The sequence below is a fragment of the Rutidosis leptorrhynchoides genome, chromosome 6 (genome assembly GCF_046630445.1).
Source record: "Rutidosis leptorrhynchoides isolate AG116_Rl617_1_P2 chromosome 6, CSIRO_AGI_Rlap_v1, whole genome shotgun sequence".
In the NCBI taxonomy this organism is placed as follows: domain Eukaryota; kingdom Viridiplantae; phylum Streptophyta; class Magnoliopsida; order Asterales; family Asteraceae; genus Rutidosis; species Rutidosis leptorrhynchoides.
Genome location: NC_092338.1, coordinates 91,865,472 through 91,886,179, shown reverse-complemented (window position 1 = coordinate 91,886,179; position 20,708 = coordinate 91,865,472). Strand labels below are relative to the sequence as shown.

Below are 20,708 nucleotides of genomic sequence, written 5' to 3'. Positions count from 1 at the left end.
ACCCTCTTAAGTTATAGGTACTAATGGGTGTAGGTGCTAAGCCATGACATATATATAGAAGCCTTGAGTTACTTCCGGAGGACCAATCCATTGCATAGTGAGCACTACTATGTCAAGTGAATTATAGTTAATTGCTTTGTTGGCAGATGTACCTTTTTTAATTTTACCATCATTGTTAATTATTGGATAGAGACTCTTTGTGCTTGATATGTCATATTGTTGCATTAAACAATCTTGGAGTGGATCAAAGGTAATCACATTACGATTTCACTTAAATGTTTTGTCATTAACTTTAAGGTGAAAGAGTGTGGTGTGAGAGAGGAAGACAATAGAGAAGCAATAAATTATTTTAGGTTGGGGTTTAAGTGTTAATATTTATATTTGTTGGAAGTTTAGTGAACTACCTTAGTTTTTGTGGCTTGTGAACTTATAAAATAATTATTCATGCATCTACTTGTATGATAATATAAATCGTTTTATATTTCAACTTTGTATATCATTTTAATTATAACTTATCAATTTCAATATTAACCTATATATTACGGAGCACTATTTTACAATATAATTTCTTACATAATCCCGCGAATTCGCGGGTCTTTGACTAGTGTATATATATATTTTAAAGTCAAAACTTTAATTGACTAACCTTTAATTTAATACAAAAAAGTTTAAACTACAATACGACAAATTTGACCGATTTTATCGACTTTCTGGTTTTTCCGAATTTTGGCAGACTTTGACCCGAATTTTGACCGTTGACTGTCATATTAAATGGTTTTCTTCGAGACGGAACGACGTAGTCACCAAACCGTCGCAACGGGCGTCGTAACGGCTTGAGACGGGATCTTTTGTAACAGTGATAGCTAGTGTAATATCATATAACTAACATCTATAAATATGCAAAATAGGTAAACCTGGAATCATTGCCTCCTCATGTGGCATCTTATCTAAGAGGTGCAGTCCAAATTCCACATATAGCCGTCATTTTGCATTGTCAGTGGTTTTATGCAAAATATGCGTATAAAATGTGAGATGCGTGTTCGTGCCGTTACTTGTCAGAATATCTACAAAAATAACACGTGTTTGAAATTTGTTGTTTAGATAAATTTCAAATGATCAGGGAACCCTTTGATATTTACGAAATATGAAGTGATGGAGAGATATATTGTAGTCATATATGTACTTCTTTAGTGTAACTTCAATATAAGATCTAAGATATTAATATTATTTGACGTGTCTGTGTTTAAGGTGTACGTACCTTCACTTTAGTCTATATATACTTTGTTAAACTATCGGATTTGACGTTATAAATAGCACATTACCAATCATTACCATGAGTTCTTTAATCATTCTCTGGTCTGTTGTTACCATCATCCAAAAGGATAGCTATCAGGTCATTTATAAACGAGTTTCGTCGGTCTTCAACCTTAGGTTGATGGTAAGTCATCATAAGCAAAGGATGTATATATATATAGACTTAATGATGTTGGCGGATTTAAATTATTCGATAACCAATTTAGTCTTAACATGTTGGATATGGATCGATGAGTTGTTTAAAAACATCAATGGATCTTGTAAAAATATAGACTCCAAATAAAATATAAATATAAATAAAATACAATACATACAACTAATATACAAAATAAAGTCTATAGCTTTGCTAATGTAACTTAACTACCTATCTTCAACTATACAGTTGACAAATTATACTTCACCGGTGTCACCACCACCGCTAACCACCGTAACATACCGCCACCGCCTCCAATCATTTCAATGATTTAGTTTTATCACAATTTCCAGTCAATTACAATAAAAAAATAAAAATCAAATGAACGGATCACAAAATCACACCGAAGAATCAGATGAAGAAATCCTCAACGATCATTCTTCTTTAACCTCTAATTTCTTCTCAAATTACAAAAGTGCCATTACTCTACTTTTCTCCGATGACAACCACCACCCTCTCACCACTTCCGCCGTCACCGATCCTCTACTATCGCCACCCTCACCACCGTCACCACCGCCGCAACTCAAAAACCCTGTATCTAACACTGATTCGCACATTCATCACTTGAATTCAAACAGAGAAGAATCTAGGTTCATCGAAAACCCTAATTCTGACATTGATTCACATATTGACCCTCTCACATACTCTGATTTGGACTTCACGTCTCCGAATTCTAACGGCGAAGGATCACAGTTGTTTGAAAACCCTAACGATGAATCTAACATGACTGAAAGCATGTATTTGAAAATTGCAGTCTCGAATCCACAAAAAGAAGTTGATTCGTCTAGTTCGATTGTTCCGGGAGGTAATACTTATGTCACTTATTTGATTACTGCCAAAACGAACATTCCGGATTTCGGTGGACCGCAGTTTGCGGTTCGCAGGCGGTTTAGGGATGTAGTGACGTTATCGGACCGGTTAGCAGAGGCGCACAGAGGGTTTTTTATACCTCCAAGGCCTGATAAGAGTGTAGTTGAGAGTCAAGTAATGCAAAAACAAGAATTTGTTGAACAAAGACGAAATGCGTTGGAGAAATATTTGCAGAGATTAAGCGATCATCCGGTTATTAAATTGAGTGATGAATTGAGAGTGTTTTTACAGATTCAGGGGAGGCTTCCATTGCTGCCGACTGTCCCAGTAACATCGAGGATGATTGATGGAGCAGCGAAGTTGTCGAAACAGTTGCTTTGGGATGATTCTGGTGCTAGGTTTCTGCCTCAGGATGTTGTGCAGCCTGCGAAAAGTAGGTGGGATTTTATAAGGATTGTGAAGGAGATGAATCAAGCGGTGAGTAATGATTGGGGAGGATCGAGACCGCCTGTATATGAGGAAGATGGCCAGTTTCTTGAAAATAAGGAGAGATTGCTTAATCTCGAGAAGCAACTTATCAATGCTGCCAAACAGGTGTGTGTTCTTTTGTTCTTTTATAATTTGAGGTTCTTCAGGATTGTGTCTGCAAATGGATTATTCGATTATTGTAAACGGCATGTAAATTTTTTTGAGTGTTTGGTTGAAAGTGGCTATCCTAGTAGTTTTTAGTGAATAATCAGTTTTGGATAATTAGTTAAGAATGCAATCCTATACATCCCCATAACTATTGAAGAATTTTTTATTTTACGTAATATATAGTGTATAGTGTATATGTGAAGTTCGGCCATAATGAATATTATTGGTGTTTATGATTTGTGGAATCCAGGCGGAGTTATTTGTAAAAGCTCAGAAAGATATTTCAGAGACAATGGGAGCGTTTGGGCTTTCATTTATTAAATTGACAAAGTTTGAAAACCAGCAGGCGGTTTTTGACACACAGAGACAAAGGACTGCCGACATGAAGAATTTGGCTACTGCTGCTATTAAAACAAGTAGATTATATCGGGAATTATATTCACGTACTGTTAAGCATTTGGTAAACTACTATTCTAGATTGGATGGTATATGCAATTCAATTTATAACATATCTTTTGTTGATCATTATTTGTTGCAAGTTAATTGACATACATTAAATCTATAGTACTCGGTGTAAGTGATATATGTATCATATCAAACCATCATGCTTTTTTTATGACTGTCATCTGCATATGTTCTTATGTTCTGTAGGACACATTGCACGATTACATGGGATTAATATTAGGAGTCCACAGTGCATTCTCAGACCGTACTAGTGCGTTGTTGACTGTTCAAACTCTTACATCTGAACTCGATTCATTATATGCGCGAGTGGAGAAATTGGAAACATCATCCTCAAATTTTGGTAGTGATAAGCCAAAGACACTTAAACTAGGAGAAACAAGGGAAGCCATTAGAGTTACGGAAGATGCGAAAAGCTGTGCAACCAAACAGTATGAGAGAATTAAGGTATTTTTTTAGCCATTTTATTTGCCTTGCTTACACAAAGTTGCAATCTTTTTAGGCTTTTAAACTTAATGGTCATCAACATCAAGAACGTTACTTATTGTATTAAAACGTATATATTGCTAATTAAAGGATGTACCTTTTTTGTTATCATATTATGAGTTGTACATTGTGAAAAACTAGAAAAAAATTCGACCGCACGTTGCTGCGGTTGTATTCAACGCGCGGTCGAATTTGGATATACGTTGTTTGGTACCTAATATATCTAATAGGTTGAGTTGTTTGTTGTACGTATATGTATATATATGAAATATAGCCCGGAATATTTAGTGTTTTTTTAACGATGTCCGTTTCGTGCGTAGTTAGTCCCGTTGGTGTTCGTTAGATTTTTTTGAGTTGAACGGTGATCTCGGAAAAATTTAACTCGCACCGAGCGAGAAGATATGGCCCGTTAAAAATTCGGGTGGAATTATTTTCTTTTATGTTAATAAAATTATATCTTTACACTTTCTACCCCTGAAAAAGTATAAAGTTGAGGGGCCGTTGTGTAAATTGAGCGGAATTTGAAGGACCGTTTGTAGTGTGAACGCAAACTCAAAACGACAATCCAAAACAACTGAATCGACGATTTTCGGCGCGTGTTTTAGTATATAAGGATAAGATAATGTCTCTGTTCGCTTTTTTTCTCTTTTTCAATAAATTGTACCATACATTTTTTCCATTTGTTCAGTGATTTGTAATTCATACAATATGATTACTATTTTTTTTCCAAATCAAACTGCTAATGTTGTTGGGATTATGAATGACTTGACATAAGTTATGAGTCAAGCTTGGTAAAAGTCAACGTTGGTCTAAGTCAATGTTGTATATAACTTGTATGTTTTTCCACTTTCTATCCTAGATTACCTTGACATTGCGTATTAGCTTTTCAAGTGTAGCAAATCATTTTTTGTTTCCAAGTTTCCTTCTTTGGAGAACATTTGAAAAGTATCAACCAACTATAATTACAATAACCATCTAAATGCTAAAATAAAAATCTTTGGAGGTTGTATATGCTAAAGATAAACTTGGGGCAGCTTTTCACCCATTCCCTCGAACTTAAGTTTTGAATTTACCCAATTTTAGACAAGTTGCAGCCTATATATACTCATCTGTAGCTAGATAAGTCCAAAATTGCTGCTTCTATTATATTCTCTCCCAAATCTACTAATTTGTCCAAATCATATATTTCAGCTCTAATAGTATGTCAAATTCATTGATGCAGGAAAATAATAGGGCCGAAATAGAGAGACTAGATAGAGAAAGGAAGGCAGACTTCAAAAACATGTTAAAGGGATTTGTAATTAGTCAGGTAAATTCCTTTCTTTTCTTTTTCTTCATGAAATTCTAAAACGGTTTGGGTTCAGTTTGTTTTCCTAATATGTTTTAATCCTGTCTTGGTTTATTTTGTATGCTACAAAATACTTCCAATTTCTCTATACGAACACGTTCTTTCAGCCCACAAATTTGGGTATTTTTTAAAAGAGTTTTTTTTTTTTTTTTTTTTTTTTTTTTTTTTTTTTGTGCATAGTAGTAAAGTGAATCTCCTGTGGTGTCTGAGGTCTGAGTTCAAAGATGACAACTAATAGATCATAGTATGAAGGGAAACCGGTCAATGCTAAATATTTTGAAATATGCATACTTCCCCCGAATAACACCTGAAATCATTTACCAGCATGTGTGATTATTAAAGGGGGTCATTTTGACCCGTATACTTATAAATGAATCTTTTTGGGTTATTTTGATAACTCTTGGAAAAGTATTGTGATTATTGTGAAAAGAATTTTGCTAAAACTGCAAACAGATTGAAAGATATACGAGTTTTATTCTATATGGCTAACATCCTTTAAAGCGTTATGTTCAACGATTTGGATTAATATTCTTAAAGTACCGTTATTGTTCTTGTGTTAATTGCATTCACGCTTTAAAAGATATTAAAAATGAACAAAAATGGTGTCTATATTACAACCCTTCCCGAACTATCTAATACTAGATTTTAACCATTCTAATGCCATCCCGTTTGGCACGTAACCTAATTTGTGTGAACTTCTGCCATCGCTAGTACACTTTAGCCGATGCAACAACTGTCAGAGATCTTTTTCACAAAATTACGGTTTGGTCCATTTATATCCTAATGTATAAGTATATCCCTGCGTTGTTATTCCATGTGATCATCCCTGATTAAAATTTCAAAACCACGTTCATATCTGAATTTTGTCGATATAAATCACAACTGTCTATTTTCCATACTTGTATACTCTTCTCAATTTTTTTTTTTTATTGTTCCACTTTTTTATTTTAATATTTTAGTGATGCATTGATCTTCTTGTTATGTACCTACTATAATCTTCTGATATGAGTTTTGTTGCTGTGTAATTAAAAAGGTAGCATTTACAGAAAAAATCGGAAATGAGTGGGCAAGTGTTGCGACAGAAACGAGTGCATACGCTAAGCATGATGGTTGAGGGAGGATTTGTACAGTCCCCATACAATTCTTTTTTTTTTTCTTTCATATTTTTGAGTTACAAGTTATTCATGTTGTGGTAGTTAGCAGAATACGGCAAGAATAAGTGGAAACCATTTTAGTTTTTTGCAGGTTACGTTACAGTTACACATGATAGTTGTAGGGTGGTTGTGAAGGTATTTTGTATTGTTATTTTCGTTCATCCGCTAGAAATAGACCTTTCGTTTTATTAATTAAAAAGAAAGGATGAAAGGTTGCATATATGATATATAGTATTCATTTTTTCAAGGAGACGTTATATGGGTCGATCAATGTATTACAGACACGTCTATACAAAAAAGTTTTATAAGATCATCCGTATAGTTTGCGAATGTTAAGTAGATCGTTTATCAGTGTAAAGATTGTTAGTTGTTGACGTTATAATGCTGTCAATATAATAAGGGAAAAGCTAAAAAATACCCCAAGGCACATGATAAACACGATCAATGAATTATAAGTTTCGAAATTTAATGTAAATTCTAATTAATAATATTTATGTATAAATGCTGTTAAAAAAATATATTTATGTATAAATGGTAACGCATGAGTTTAATAAACAAATTTTAAGTTATAAATAAAAATTTTAAGTGTGTTTAATGTTCCTTATGTTATGCCTTTATTACGGCCTAAAGTTAGCAAAACCCAATACTTATGACGCATGGTAACTTATCAAGAATTATGATGCACACATGTGATCGAAAATTATTTTGCTTTTTCTAGTATTCTGAACTGAATTTTTTTTTTTTTTTTTTTCCCGTTTATGTGCATTACATTAAATGTGTAATGCTTCTAAGGTAGAAAATATTATCGAAGTAGTACGGTTGTATGTGCATCTTATATGTACAACTGTACGGTGGTCCCAAATCTCATTTGCACATGATAACACAGGACGCGAGCAAGTACAGGAAAATCGATCGGGTACGGTCGTCATGCATGCAGGCGCACTCAAATGCTTCATAACTACGGAATGTATTCAAAGCGTACTAGAATAATCACTAGAATAATGGACGCGAGCAAGTACATTAAATGTGCATTAGTATTTCTGCTAATAATCAAATGAAATACTTCAGTTTTGCCATTCAATTCAAGTATTAGAATAATCACTTCAAAAATTAATTTTACACCTTGGATTAAGAGCCTTACACGTTCGGAAATAAATGAAATTTAAATCAAAATGATTCAAGTTCAAGTGAATAGATCTAAATGAAATTGTCAGATTGTAGCATCGAATTTTTTTTTTTTTTTTTTTTTTTTTTTGCCGAAATAACGAGAACATTATATAAAACGGAAAACGTTTTCGAAAAGAAAACGAATTCAACAAGATGTATAAAAGAGGATCCCGATGAGGCCGCGGCTACCAAACGAAATACTAATACCGAGCCTCACCTAACCTAAATCGAAACAATAAATAAAAACTAAAAGAAACCAAGTACACAGATTGCTAATACAAAATATAAAACAAGACAAGAAACCTATAAACAAGGAGTCAAATATCATTGATGAACACGCCGAACTTTGTCATTTCAGCGCCTTGAACCAGTTTTTGCTTACGTTTTTGCTGTTTCTTGTTCAAAACCGGCACACGCAAGTGTTCGCTAGAATTGATAAGATCATCCTTGACTCGTCCTCGGCCATACTCGTCATCATAATATCAAAAGCCGCGAAAGCTTCCTTGGTCATCTTATTATTTGCCAACACCGAACTTCTCTTATCAACCTTACCCGACATAAACAAATTTTAAATAGATTCCCCATAGTCCAAATATTCATCGAAATCAAGGAGCTTAGAAGATCCTGAGGTAGAAGCGGCATTCCTTCTTGACCGCAAGTTCACACCTTCGAATTGGTCTCTAGGAACCTTTCTATTTAAAACATACCACGCCTTACAATAACCTGTACATGAGGAATCCTCACAATCGCAATAAATCCTACCACTATGCCCAATCAGAATCTGTAAAGGTCTATCATGCTGCGTAACATCCTGACTCGCCTTCAAAGCTTCCGTCCTTATCTTCCTTTCCATCTTCAAACGAGACAACCTTTCCGCGAATGTGATATTGTCTTCATTAACATCCTCAAGGTCAATGAGATCGATCCTCAGCAAGAATTAGATGTAACATCCCGCATTTTTCCGTTAAATTATTTTAACGCCCGTCTTTTTCTTTTTAAATAATACCCTTCGTATCTAAATTCGTATCCTTTGTTATGTAACATTTTAAATATTTTCGTTATCGGATTTTAATATCTCCCGTACTCCCGTGTAACTTAAAATAATTCGTTCGGTTATTTTCCGCACCCGATTCAAAGTTGAGGGACCAAACTTGCCAAAGTATCAAACTTTTGACTAGGTCAAAGAGTCAACCTCCTTCATCCCTTTCATTCATCCTCCCTTTTCCATTTTTGATACTTTCAAACTCTCTCATTTCTCAAACATAAAATCATCATCCAAATCTCACCAAGGAAGTAAACATCAAAACAAACTACATATTCTTGATCCTCTCATCATCCTCTTCGATTTGATGCTAACTACTTTGATTTTGGGTAACATTTCTAAAACACTAGATTTCTTTAAATTCGTGTTCTTGACTTATAAAGTTGTTAATTAGTGTCTATGGCTCATTGTGATGTCGTGTATGTAATTTGTATGCCCGATTCGTTGTTTTTGGTGTAACTAGTTCAATATGAAAATTTCTTGCTAAATCCTTGATTTTGGATGATCAAATGTTGTTAGATTGTTAAAGTGCATGTTTTAAAAGTGTTACTAGTATCTTTAGCTTCGTTTTGATGTATAGGTTGATTAAGGAAACATCAAACTCATGACTATTGATTTTTGTGAATTTTCGTTAGAGTTTGATAGACTTTAAATGAACTTTTGATGATTTGAATGCCATGAAATGTTGTTAGTAAGTATTTAGTTGTATTACATGTTTCATTACCTTCAAAACGGCATATCATATGTATAAATTGGATTCCCGAAACTTAAATTGCAATTGATGAACTTGAAACCTTGATTTGGAACGTTTAACGAACTTTCGACGAGGTTTTTGTAGTATTAAATGATGATTTTGATTTATGATATGTGGTTAGTTGTATTCTTTGTCGAAATAGCTTTCCGATGATATAAAATACATGTTCTAATTGTTTGCGGATCATAAATTGTGATTGTTTGAAGTTTGGGTCGTGCACTTGAGAAATTCAGCAAACAGGGCCTGGAAGGCAATTGGGACGCCGTCCTGATATTTGGGACGCCGTCCCACTCTTCATATCAGGACGCCGTCTTGATATTTGGGACGCCGTCCCACTCTTCATATCAGGACACCGTCTTGATATTTGGGACGCCGTCCCACTCTTCATATCAGGACACCGTCCTGATTTTTGGGACACCGTCCTGATACACTAAAATGGGCTGTTTGCTTTGATCTTTTGACGTAAAATGTTTACTATGCTACGGACCTCCGATTAACATGAAACTTGGCTAACATGCTCATATATGATTATATAACTTATAAAAATTGTCGGATACCCAACCCGACCCCGTTGACTTTTCCGTTGACTTTGACCCGACCAAGTTTGACTTTTTGTCAAACTTAACCAAATACTTATGCAACCTTTCTAACATGATTATTTACTTGTATCTTGCATGAAACTTGACTAGTTGATTCACATGTTAATATAATCGAGTCGTAACGAGCCATAGGACTAATTGAACATCTTTGACCGTTTGTGTTTACCGTTATTGATATAACCTATATGTTTAGGTCAAGACTAGCCTTGTCTTTGCACGCGTTTACTTGTTGAAGTACTTTTATAACTCTCGCACTCAAGGTGAGATCATAGTCCCACTTTTACTCTTTTTGAACTTATATTTGGGATGAGAAAACATAAACGATTCTTTTGAACTAAGTGAACACAAGAACGGGAAAACAAACATTCTACATACGAGTTTAGAACAAAAATCCTCAATTCGATTATCATTAGTTACACTTGACGGGTGTAAGCGAGAACTTATGTTATATGGCCATATGGGTTGACAACCCTCATCTCTGACGGTTCGCTACCGTCTACGGATGAAATATATTTTCGAGAATCAGTGTTTGTTCTAGCACTATGGATGGGGTATACAATGGATGGAATGTTAAGCTTTGATAATTGGGTGCTCGTGAATATTAACTTTTAGAATGTATTACTATTATTTCAACTTTGCAAACCTTGTGGTTCGACTTACTTACTTTTACTCACTTACTTACTTAAACCTATGATTTCACCAACGTTTTTTTGTTGACAGATTTCTATGTTTTTCTCAGGTCTTACACGATATGTGAAACATGCTTCCGCTCATTATTTGATACTTGCATTGGATGTCGAGTATACGTGCATTTCATGGAGCGTCTTTTGACTTTACTTTAAACCGTGTCGCCTAGATTTCATTCGTATTATAACATTGTAACTTAACTATTGGTTGAACAATTCTTGTAAACTTTGAAACAATCTTTATTTTGAAATGAAGGCGACATATTTTGGTCAAAAGTTATCTAAAAGACTTATAATCAGGTAATGGGACCCACGTAGCCGACGCCGTCACTTGACGATTTGTCGGGGTCGCTACAAGTGGTATCAGAGCCTTGGTTGTAGGGATTTAGAGTTCATTTGTGTCCACCCCGAGTCATAGGGTACATAGGTGAATCTAGACTACAACCGGCATATAGACTGAAGTAGGAATTATTTGACTAATTGTGCATTTATACTCGAACTCTTCTATCATATCTAACTCGTATTCGATCTTGATCTTACGTTGATAAATTTTGTTGATGCGCCACCTTGACTTTATGAAGTAATGTTAAATGCACATGAGAATCAGGGTAATATAATTTCCGGGATTATATTACGGTGATTCACATGGACGTTCCGACATTATGACATAGAGAATTTAAGGCGAGTCAAGGAAAATTTTCTCTCTATCCTTATTCCATGCCACGGTTAGTATTGTTGAAAATACTAACCAACGATATTCTTGTCTCATGAAGGAACAATGGCTCACCAAGGTCAAAACAATACTCCTCTCGAAACTCTAGAACAAGCTCTTCAACGAATGATAACCACCGCCGTGGGTACGGCCGTGGCCGATCACTTTTCTAACAACAACAATCATGGAGCCGGTAATTCAATCGAAGGTTGCTCCTACAAGAACTTCATGAAGTACAATCCTCCCACTTTCGATGGAACCGGGGGACCGGTTACTCTCACCCGATGGTTTGAACAAATGGAGACCGTTTTTAACACAAGCGGTTGTCGAGACCAAGATAAGGTCAAGTTTTCCACCCTCACTTTCACCGGTATTGCTCTCTCATGGTGGAACACGTATGTACAATTAGTGGGAAGCGATGAAGCCCACACACTCTCTTGGACCGAATTAAGAGAAAGAATGATCACCGAATACTTCCCGCGCGACGAGACTCGAAGGCTCGAACAGGGTCTAAGGAATTTAAAAACGGTCGGAAATGACCTCGAAGCTTATAATCAACGGTTTACCGAACTAGTCTCGATGTGTCCAAATCTCATGACTCCCGAATCCCTAAGAGTCGAAATTTACATGGATGGCCTCCCTAAGAGCATTCAACACAAGGTAATGACATCTCAACCCACTAACCTACAAGAGGCTTTAACAATGGCCCGCCAAGCCTTAGAAACGGTGAATGAAATGGAAGCACCGGCACCAATGGTCGAGAACCACCCGAGTAACAACAAAAGAACATGGGAAGCCTCTCAATCAAGCAACCACAACAATAACAACAACCCCGCCAAGAAGCATTTTACCTCCAACGACAAGAAAGGCTATGCCGGAAAACTACCTTTTTGTAACGAATGCCACAAGCATCACTTTGAAGGATGTGGCAGGTTTCGCCACCGGCGCCAAGGACCCGTCGCTCGAAAGATGCCCAACGCACACAGAACGGGTGCTTGCTTCGAATGTGGCCAACTGGGTCATTTTAGGAATGTGTGCCCAAATAAGAAAATCAACCCCAACGCACGCCGTTGAACCTTCAACATCGACACCTAGGATGCCCGGAACGACGATGGACTAGTAACGGGTACGTTTCTTCACAACAAACCGTATACTTCATAATTATTCGATTCCATTACCGCTAGACGTTTTATAACCAAGTCTTTGACTCGTGCTCTTTGCACTCCACTTTTTCCCTAGACACTACTTAGGCAATTTAAGTGACCAACGGAATATATTGTGTGCCTATAAATTTTATCAGAGGATATACGTTAAGAATTATGACTTGACACCTATAGAACTAAGGAGCTCAAAACCTATTCGTTAAGGAGAAAATTTTTTTTCTTTCTTTCCTACAATTATGTATGGATTTTTGTGAACTAAATAATTTTCGGTTGGAAACCCATACCCACTTCCTCGTATCCATGACCTCATGATTATTTGCGTGAAACTCGTGTGTATTCCAAATCGACCTCCGTTCCGGTTATCACCAATTGGGGGTTAAGGGAGACGATGTCTCCTAAGCCATCTTCCGAACTCACAACGTTAGTTGTAAATCTCTCTTGGTACCATTCGATTTATCCAAGGCACGCCCGTATCCACAAACCTCTCGAACCGCGTATGCAAATTCATATAGACTAATTCGTTATCGTATTTATAGATGATATCTTGACCTATCCAAGTAAAGAAGGAAAACGAACAACATCACCATCTCCCGCTCGAACTTTTGAGAAAAGAGCAACTCTATACCAAAGTCTCTGAGTGAGAATTTCTGTTGAACGAAGTCCAATTTTCTAGACCATGATGTTTATGGTCAGGTCGTTACAATCAATCTCGAAATCAAGCCACATGTAATCAGGAAACTCTCCCAACTCAGACTTGTATTCGTAAAAATCTTAGATCTCACCGGTTGTTACCGAAGATTCATTTCTGACTTTTCTCGTGTTACACAACTTTAAACCTCTTCATGTCTGAGCCTTGAACGTGATTCTTCACACCAACCTTCCTAGCTAAATTCGTATAGCACTAGATGGAACTCAAACATGGAAATATTTCTACTTGAACGCCGAAAGGCATACTCTCTCGACTCAAAATCAACGTAACTAAAATTCGTTATTTTGCGCGAAGAATTCGAATACTAAATTGTGGATCCGATCAACTTTCTCGTCATCACGTACCACACTACATACCTATGTTATTTCACCGTTACCGTCTGATATTACTGGAATTTAAGATAACACACAATCCAACGATACTTCACTCTTCTTTGACTTAACGCCCTTGCGTTGCTGATAATCGTCCAACCATTATTCAACCCCGAACTATACAATTACGTGTACTATCTCGTTTCTCTTTCAGACTTCATTTTTTTTTTTTTGACAACTAGAGGCACGTTATGGCAACCTCGAGATGTAAGCTCATCCTATTCTAAGTCCTCGTTTCACTCCTATCTTTATCGCTCGCACTTCTGTTTAAGGGAACTCCTTGTAACATTTCTCCATGGATAGAGAAATTCCTCATATTACCTTAGTATTCGCCACGAGGGTGAATAGTCCTAACGAACATTTTTTTTTCGAACCCTAACTGACTTGTTCAAACATATCTTAAGAGATCCTATTCTAACACGGTGTACCATTGCCAATTACCTCGGATCAAAATACTCGTATCGCTTCTAGTTTTGCAAGAAACCTTGGAAACCCACTTGGACATACGTACCGCGTATCTCCCACAACCGACGAACCGAGCAAACGTACGATTCAATCTTGGAAAGACATGTTACAGACTGGTATTGTCACCTTTAGTAGTTCCTTTTACGAGGACAGCTATCACTCGTATATTAACGCAGCACTTCCGAAACCCTATATGACCGCTAATGTCATACCCCTGTTCATTTAACCAAAGCATGCGGCAAGCAAATCGCCGAATCTGAACTCCATCAAGAAACAACAATTGAGATCGTTCAAGTCCGAGGAGGGCTAGAGACAACCCATGGTCGCCAGAAGAGTTATACCAAACTTAGATGAAAACCTCACAAATCCCAGTGTGTAATCGCGTAATATTGAGAAACCGCACCTTGGAAAGGTGAAATCCATTTTAGGAAATCGAGAAAGGCTATATCTGCAATATTGAACCTTTTGAAACCTTGGGGCGTATTGGAACCGCTTCCTACCGTTTAGAACTTCCGATGCAATTAAGTTTCCGTTTACCCTACTTTTCGTGTAACAAACTTAGAAAAGTGTCCTGTGGAACAGGAACGTGCAATCCTGCTAGATACATCAACTATTGATGACAAACTTCTCTTCATAGGGGAAAACCAGTTGAAACTGGGGATCGTAAAACCAAACCTTAATACAACGTAAAACCCTGACTATCCAAATTCATGAGAACACTCAAGGACGTACTTTCACTTATTCATAGCATTGACAACGTAAAGTCTCGAGTAGGAGATATCGACTACTACTTTCAACTAAATTTCGGGACGAAATTTCTTTTGAGGTGTGGATAATGTAACATCCCGCATTTTTCCGTTAAATTATTTTAACGCCCGTCTTTTTCTTTTTAAATAATACCCTTCGTATCTAAATTCGTATCCTTTGTTATGTAACATTTTAAATATTTTCGTTATCAGATTTTAATATCTCCCGTACTCCCGTGTAACTTAAAATAATTCGTTCGGTTATTTTCCGCACCCGATTCAAAGTTGAGGGACCAAACTTGCCAAAGTATCAAACTTTTGACTAGGTCAAAGAGTCAACCTCCTTCATCCCTTTCATTCATCCTCCCTTTTCCATTTTTGATACTTTCAAACTCTCTCATTTCTCAAACATAAAATCATCATCCAAATCTCACCAAGGAAGTAAACATCAAAACAAACTACATATTCTTGATCCTCTCATCATCCTCTTCGATTTGATGCTAACTACTTCGATTTTGGGTAACATTTCTAAAACACTAGATTTCTTTAAATTCGTGTTCTTGACTTATAAAGTTGTTAATTAGTGTCTATGGCTCATTGTGATGTCGTGTATGTAATTTGTATGCCCGATTCGTTGTTTTTGGTGTAACTAGTTCAATATGAAAATTTCTTGCTAAATCCTTGATTTTGGATGATCAAATGTTGTTAGATTGTTAAAGTGCATGTTTTAAAAGTGTTACTAGTATCTTTAGCTTCGTTTTGATGTATAGGTTGATTAAGGAAACATCAAACTCATGACTATTGATTTTTGTGAATTTTCGTTAGAGTTTGATAGACTTTAAATGAACTTTTGATGATTTGAATGCCATGAAATGTTGTTAGTAAGTATTTAGTTGTATTACATGTTTCATTACCTTCAAAACGGCATATCATATGTATAAATTGGATTCCCGAAACTTAAATTGCAATTGATGAACTTGAAACCTTGATTTGGAACGTTTAACGAACTTTCGACGAGGTTTTTGTTGTCTTAAATGATGATTTTGATTTATTATATGTGGTTAGTTGTATTCCTTGTCGAAATAGCTTTCCGATGATATAAAATACATGTTCTAATTGTTTACGGATCATAAATTGTGATTGTTTGAAGTTTGGGTCGTGCACTTGAGAAATTCAGCAAACAGGGCCTGGAAGGCAATTGGGACGCCGTCCTGATATTTGGGACGCCGTCCCACTCTTCATATTGGGACGCCGTCTTGATATTTGGGACGCCGTCCCACTCTTCATATCAGGACACCGTCCTGATTTTTGGGACACCGTCCTGATACACTAAAATGGGCTGTTTGCTTTGATCTTTTGACGTAAAATGTTTACTATGCTACGGACCTCCGATTAACATGAAACTTGGCTAACATGCTCATATATGATTATATAACTTAGAAAAATTGTCGGATACCCAACCCGACCCCGTTGACTTTTCCGTTGACTTTGACCCGGCCAAGTTTGACTTTTTGTCAAACTTAACCAAATACTTATGCAACCTTTCTAACATGATTATTTACTTGTATCTTGCATGAAACTTGACTAGTTGATTCACATGTTAATATAATCGAGTCGTAACGAGCCATAGGACTAATTGAACATCTTTGACCGTTTGTGTTTACCGTTATTGATATAACCTATATGTTTAGGTCAAGACTAGCCTTGTCTTTGCACGCGTTTACTTGTTGAAGTACTTTTATAACTCTCGCACTCAAGGTGAGATCATAGTCCCACTTTTACTCTTTTTGAACTTATATTTGGGATGAGAAAACATAAACGATTCTTTTGAACTAAGTGAACACAAGAACGGGAAAACAAACATTCTACATACGAGTTTAGAACAAAAATCCTCAATTCGATTATCATTAGTTACACTTGACGGGTGTAAGCGAGAACTTATGTTATATGGCCATATGGGTTGACAACCCTCATCTCTGACGGTTCGCTACCGTCTACGGATGAAATATATTTTCGAGAATCAGTGTTTGTTCTAGCACTATGGATGGGGTATACAATGGATGGAATGTTAAGCTTTGATAATTGGGTGCTCGTGAATATTAACTTTTAGAATGTATTACTATTATTTCAACTTTGCAAACCTTGTGGTTCGACTTACTTACTTTTACTCACTTACTTACTTAAACCTATGATTTCACCAACGTTTTTTTGTTGACAGATTTCTATGTTTTTCTCAGGTCTTACACGATATGTGAAACATGCTTCCGCTCATTATTTGATACTTGCATTGGATGTCGAGTATACGTGCATTTCATGGAGCGTCTTTTGACTTTACTTTAAACCGTGTCGCCTAGATTTCATTCGTATTATAACGTTGTAACTTAACTATTGGTTGAACAATTCTTGTAAACTTTGAAACAATCTTTATTTTGAAATGAAGGCGACATATTTTGGTCAAAAGTTATCTAAAAGACTTATAATTAGGCAATGGGACCCACGTAGCCGACGCCGTCACTTGACGATTTGTCGGGGTCGCTACATTAGAGTCCAACCCGGGCCCAAAAACAGGCCCACAAGAACTAACAGGTTGTACTACTTTATCGGGAGCATAAGAGGGCGCAAAAGCAGGCTTGTGCCTAATCGAAGTTGACCCGATAATAAACCTATCAATCGACCCAAACTGAATATTCGACCCGTCTTCGTCCTTTTCCGACCCAGATGAAAGACCCGGCCTATTAGCGGGTGTGGGACTAATATCAATTGGCCCATAAACAGGATCACGCAGCGAGTCAATAACAGAAGCATCAGGCATCGATGCATTCAGCACACCCTTAACCTTCAACGTAGCCTCGTCGATTTGGGAAGAGTAAAAAGGGTGTTTTATAGTATCCACGTCCACAACTTGATCCACACTCAAAACAGTCGCTGCTCCACTAGAAATCACAAATTGATTTGTAGATTCTAAAAGCTTACAATCAAACGAACTAAAAAGAATACGAGATAAGCTAGATGTATCGGACATTTCCGATACCCAAACGTTGCACTTTGACCCGTTTTTATCCTTTATATCAGCGTTAACTGATCCGTGAATATGTTTAGGGGATCCCGACTTGATGAAGGCGAATAGTGAACCCACGTTACTTAACGACGAGGAAGATGAAGCAATGTGAATCACTTCACCAAATAGCTCGGCTATTTTCTCAACGTTCTCTTTGGATGCACAAGTAATCGGGATGCCCAAAACTTCGATCCACACAAATCTACAATAAGAACTCGCGAACTCCGACAAAGGACGAATCAATAAAAAATTCTTTGATTGAGAGGACATGATATTATTGAAACTGACTTCATCTCCACACACCAAAACACGTCCGAAAGAGCCAAAGATACAAATATTCTCAACTTGAGCATTACAAGAAATTAAAAAACTTGATACCTTCACATCCTATAAAGGGATCGAATCAACAAGCAAAACCAAAAGCATAAGTCTATGTGTAATTTCAGGGTTGGGCGTGATTTTGCATCTGAGAACATTAGATGGCTGTAACTTGGCTCGATTATGAAAACCATAAGAACGTCTTTTAGGCACCCCAACATAAATTGGTTCCCCAAAGATTGAAGACCCATTGAGCTCTGAAATTGCCTTCGTGGCAGACTCACTATCAACGTAGGAGACGAAGGAATACCTTCGGGTCGGCCAAAATTTGATATCCGAACGTGCGCCTATTTTACCAAAAACCGACTCCACCATATACCGTGTTACAGTTTTCTCGATACGACCAATGAACACCATGTGTTTGCTGTCTGTGTTAACATCTTCAGCGGGAAGTGTACTGCCGCCGCCAAGAACAGTCGACGGAAAAGCTATTCCGGAACCCGAGACAGCAGGAATGGCAGAACTAATTCTAAGATACGAGAAAATAGAGGTTGGAAGAAGTTCGCCTAAGGTACAATGAAAGGGGTTCGCCGGAGTCGAGTGTACAACCGGTGAAGATCCAACCTGTGCAGACTCGACAAAGGTTTTGGAAATGGGTGAAAGAGGCATATTTATGGTAATTTGAAACAGGAAAAGTAGGAAATTGGAAGGGTGAATTAATGATGGAAAAAAGTAGGTTAGTGTGAGTGACTGAGAGTAGAAATTGAAGGAGGAGAGTGGTGGCAGGTGGGCGGAATAGAGCGGATCTGGAGGTGAATTCAAAAAATCCGGTGGACCGGTTCTTAATGTTGAGAGGAACTAGTCATGAGTTCTAAATTTATTGTAGCATCGATTGAGTCAGAAATTCAAATAAACATAACTAAACTACCAACACAAAATTAACCGAGACTTCCAAGTTCCATCGCATCTATCGGTGACTTCTTGCAACAATGCCCTTTCGAGAGACACAAACAATTGAAGGCGATGACATGTGACATTTCTATGATAATGACATCCGAACCAGATACTGACAGTGGGGAAACACAAAGGCACAATCGTAACTAGAACCACGACGATGAAGCATTACACATGCATACCGATAGAACAAATAAATCAAACCTATTAAGATCCCTAACCACCCAATTAATCACCCCCAACTAAATTTATTTTTTAACTAGTAGTTACTTTTTTTTCCCGAACGTAATAACATAAAACGGATCTGGATATTAAATATCACCCGATACAATAGGAAATCTAAACCTAAACAAAAACAACTAAACATCGAGATGTTGCATTTTATCATATTTGATCACATTTACTACTAGTAGTTAGTTTACTAGTTGGTTGGGTGTCGGTTCCATTGCCAACTACCCTTTATAGAGGGGGTTATACAACTGGTTTAACTTGTCAGTAAACATACCGAATGTTGTATCAAATGTGTTATGCTCAACGAATACGAATATGGGTTCAAAGAAACTAAACCGGGCTATTTTGGCATCAAAATATGTTCTATTGTGGCTAATTTGGAAGTGGTGAAACAAACTAAAAAAACGTCAATCGAAAGAAAGAGGGTGATTCTAAACGAAGATATCATCTCAAGAATGCGGATTCTATCACATCTATGGATTAATGATAGAAGCTCCAAGATTACGAATGATTTTGAGGCGTGGAAGAGATGCAGGTTATAATATGATGCTCATTTGCTAACGAATGAGAGGAGTTGTTTGTAATTGTCACATAATAACTTTCATTTTCATGTAATCTGTTGGTGTTGATGCAGTTGTAAGCTCCCAATTTGTGGGCATCTATGTAAATCTTTGATTATTTAATAAAGCTAGCCCTTAAAAAAAAAGTCTACCACATAGCTTAGATTCGAAATTTGCATTTATCACATGTTACATGAATGGCAGTAAAAAGTATACCACATAACTTAGATAATCAGGATAGATAATCAGGAGTATTAGAAAGTATAAGCTTTTAACACTATTTTTAACTGTGACCCTCTGTCATTGACGTGTACTCGGGGAGTGCTCTTTTTGACTTTTTAACTGTGACGTGACGAATGTCATGTTGTGACCCTGTATAGTGGAAAATGTCAAGTTTTTTATGTCAAATATTCTGTATGATCCACCAGTTTTAACTTTTTCATTTTTTTCTTAATTAAATTTTATCTTTACTTAATATATATTATATAATTCAATTAATATTACATAAATTAAAATTCAATAATATAAAATTACATAAATTAAACTTCATCAACTAAACATTCAAACGACAAAAATAAATTTTTATAAATTTAAAATTACATGATAACTAGTTCAAAGTGCGTAAATTAGGAGGAAGATGCCAAATATGTCCCAGTAGATCATCTGTGAGAGTTGGTCATCAATCCGCATATCTCGTGTTTTCCTACTAACCGTTGCTTGATCCCGACCACCATTTCCTACTAAATTTTATCTTTACTTCTGGTCACAAA

The 20,708-nt window shown here is 36.6% G+C and overlaps 1 protein-coding gene across 1 annotated transcript; it reads left to right on the top strand.

Annotated features, from left to right (window-relative positions):
* The first annotated feature begins 1,661 nt into the window (after positions 1–1,661).
* LOC139852287 (sorting nexin 2B-like) lies at positions 1,662–6,663 on the top strand. The gene is made up of 5 exons (XM_071841556.1): positions 1,662–2,911; positions 3,204–3,413; positions 3,605–3,862; positions 5,124–5,210; positions 6,283–6,663. Exons 1-5 carry the CDS (start codon positions 1,829–1,831, stop codon positions 6,361–6,363), a joined length of 1,719 nt encoding a protein of 572 aa, XP_071697657.1. The 5' UTR covers positions 1,662–1,828; the 3' UTR covers positions 6,364–6,663.
* Positions 6,664–20,708: the final 14,045 nt, after the last annotated feature.

What these genes read in the sequence shown, in the direction of transcription:
- LOC139852287 (XM_071841556.1), top strand. Translation starts at nt 1,829, where the DNA reads ATGAACGGATCACAAAATCACACCGAAGAATCAGATGAAGAAATCCTC. An exon ending in CACGTACTGTTAAGCATTTG is followed by an intron (nt 3,414 to 3,604) that starts GTAAACTACTAT and finishes TATGTTCTGTAG; the next exon opens with GACACATTGCACGATTACAT. An exon ending in AACAGTATGAGAGAATTAAG is followed by an intron (nt 3,863 to 5,123) that starts GTATTTTTTTAG and finishes TCATTGATGCAG; the next exon opens with GAAAATAATAGGGCCGAAAT.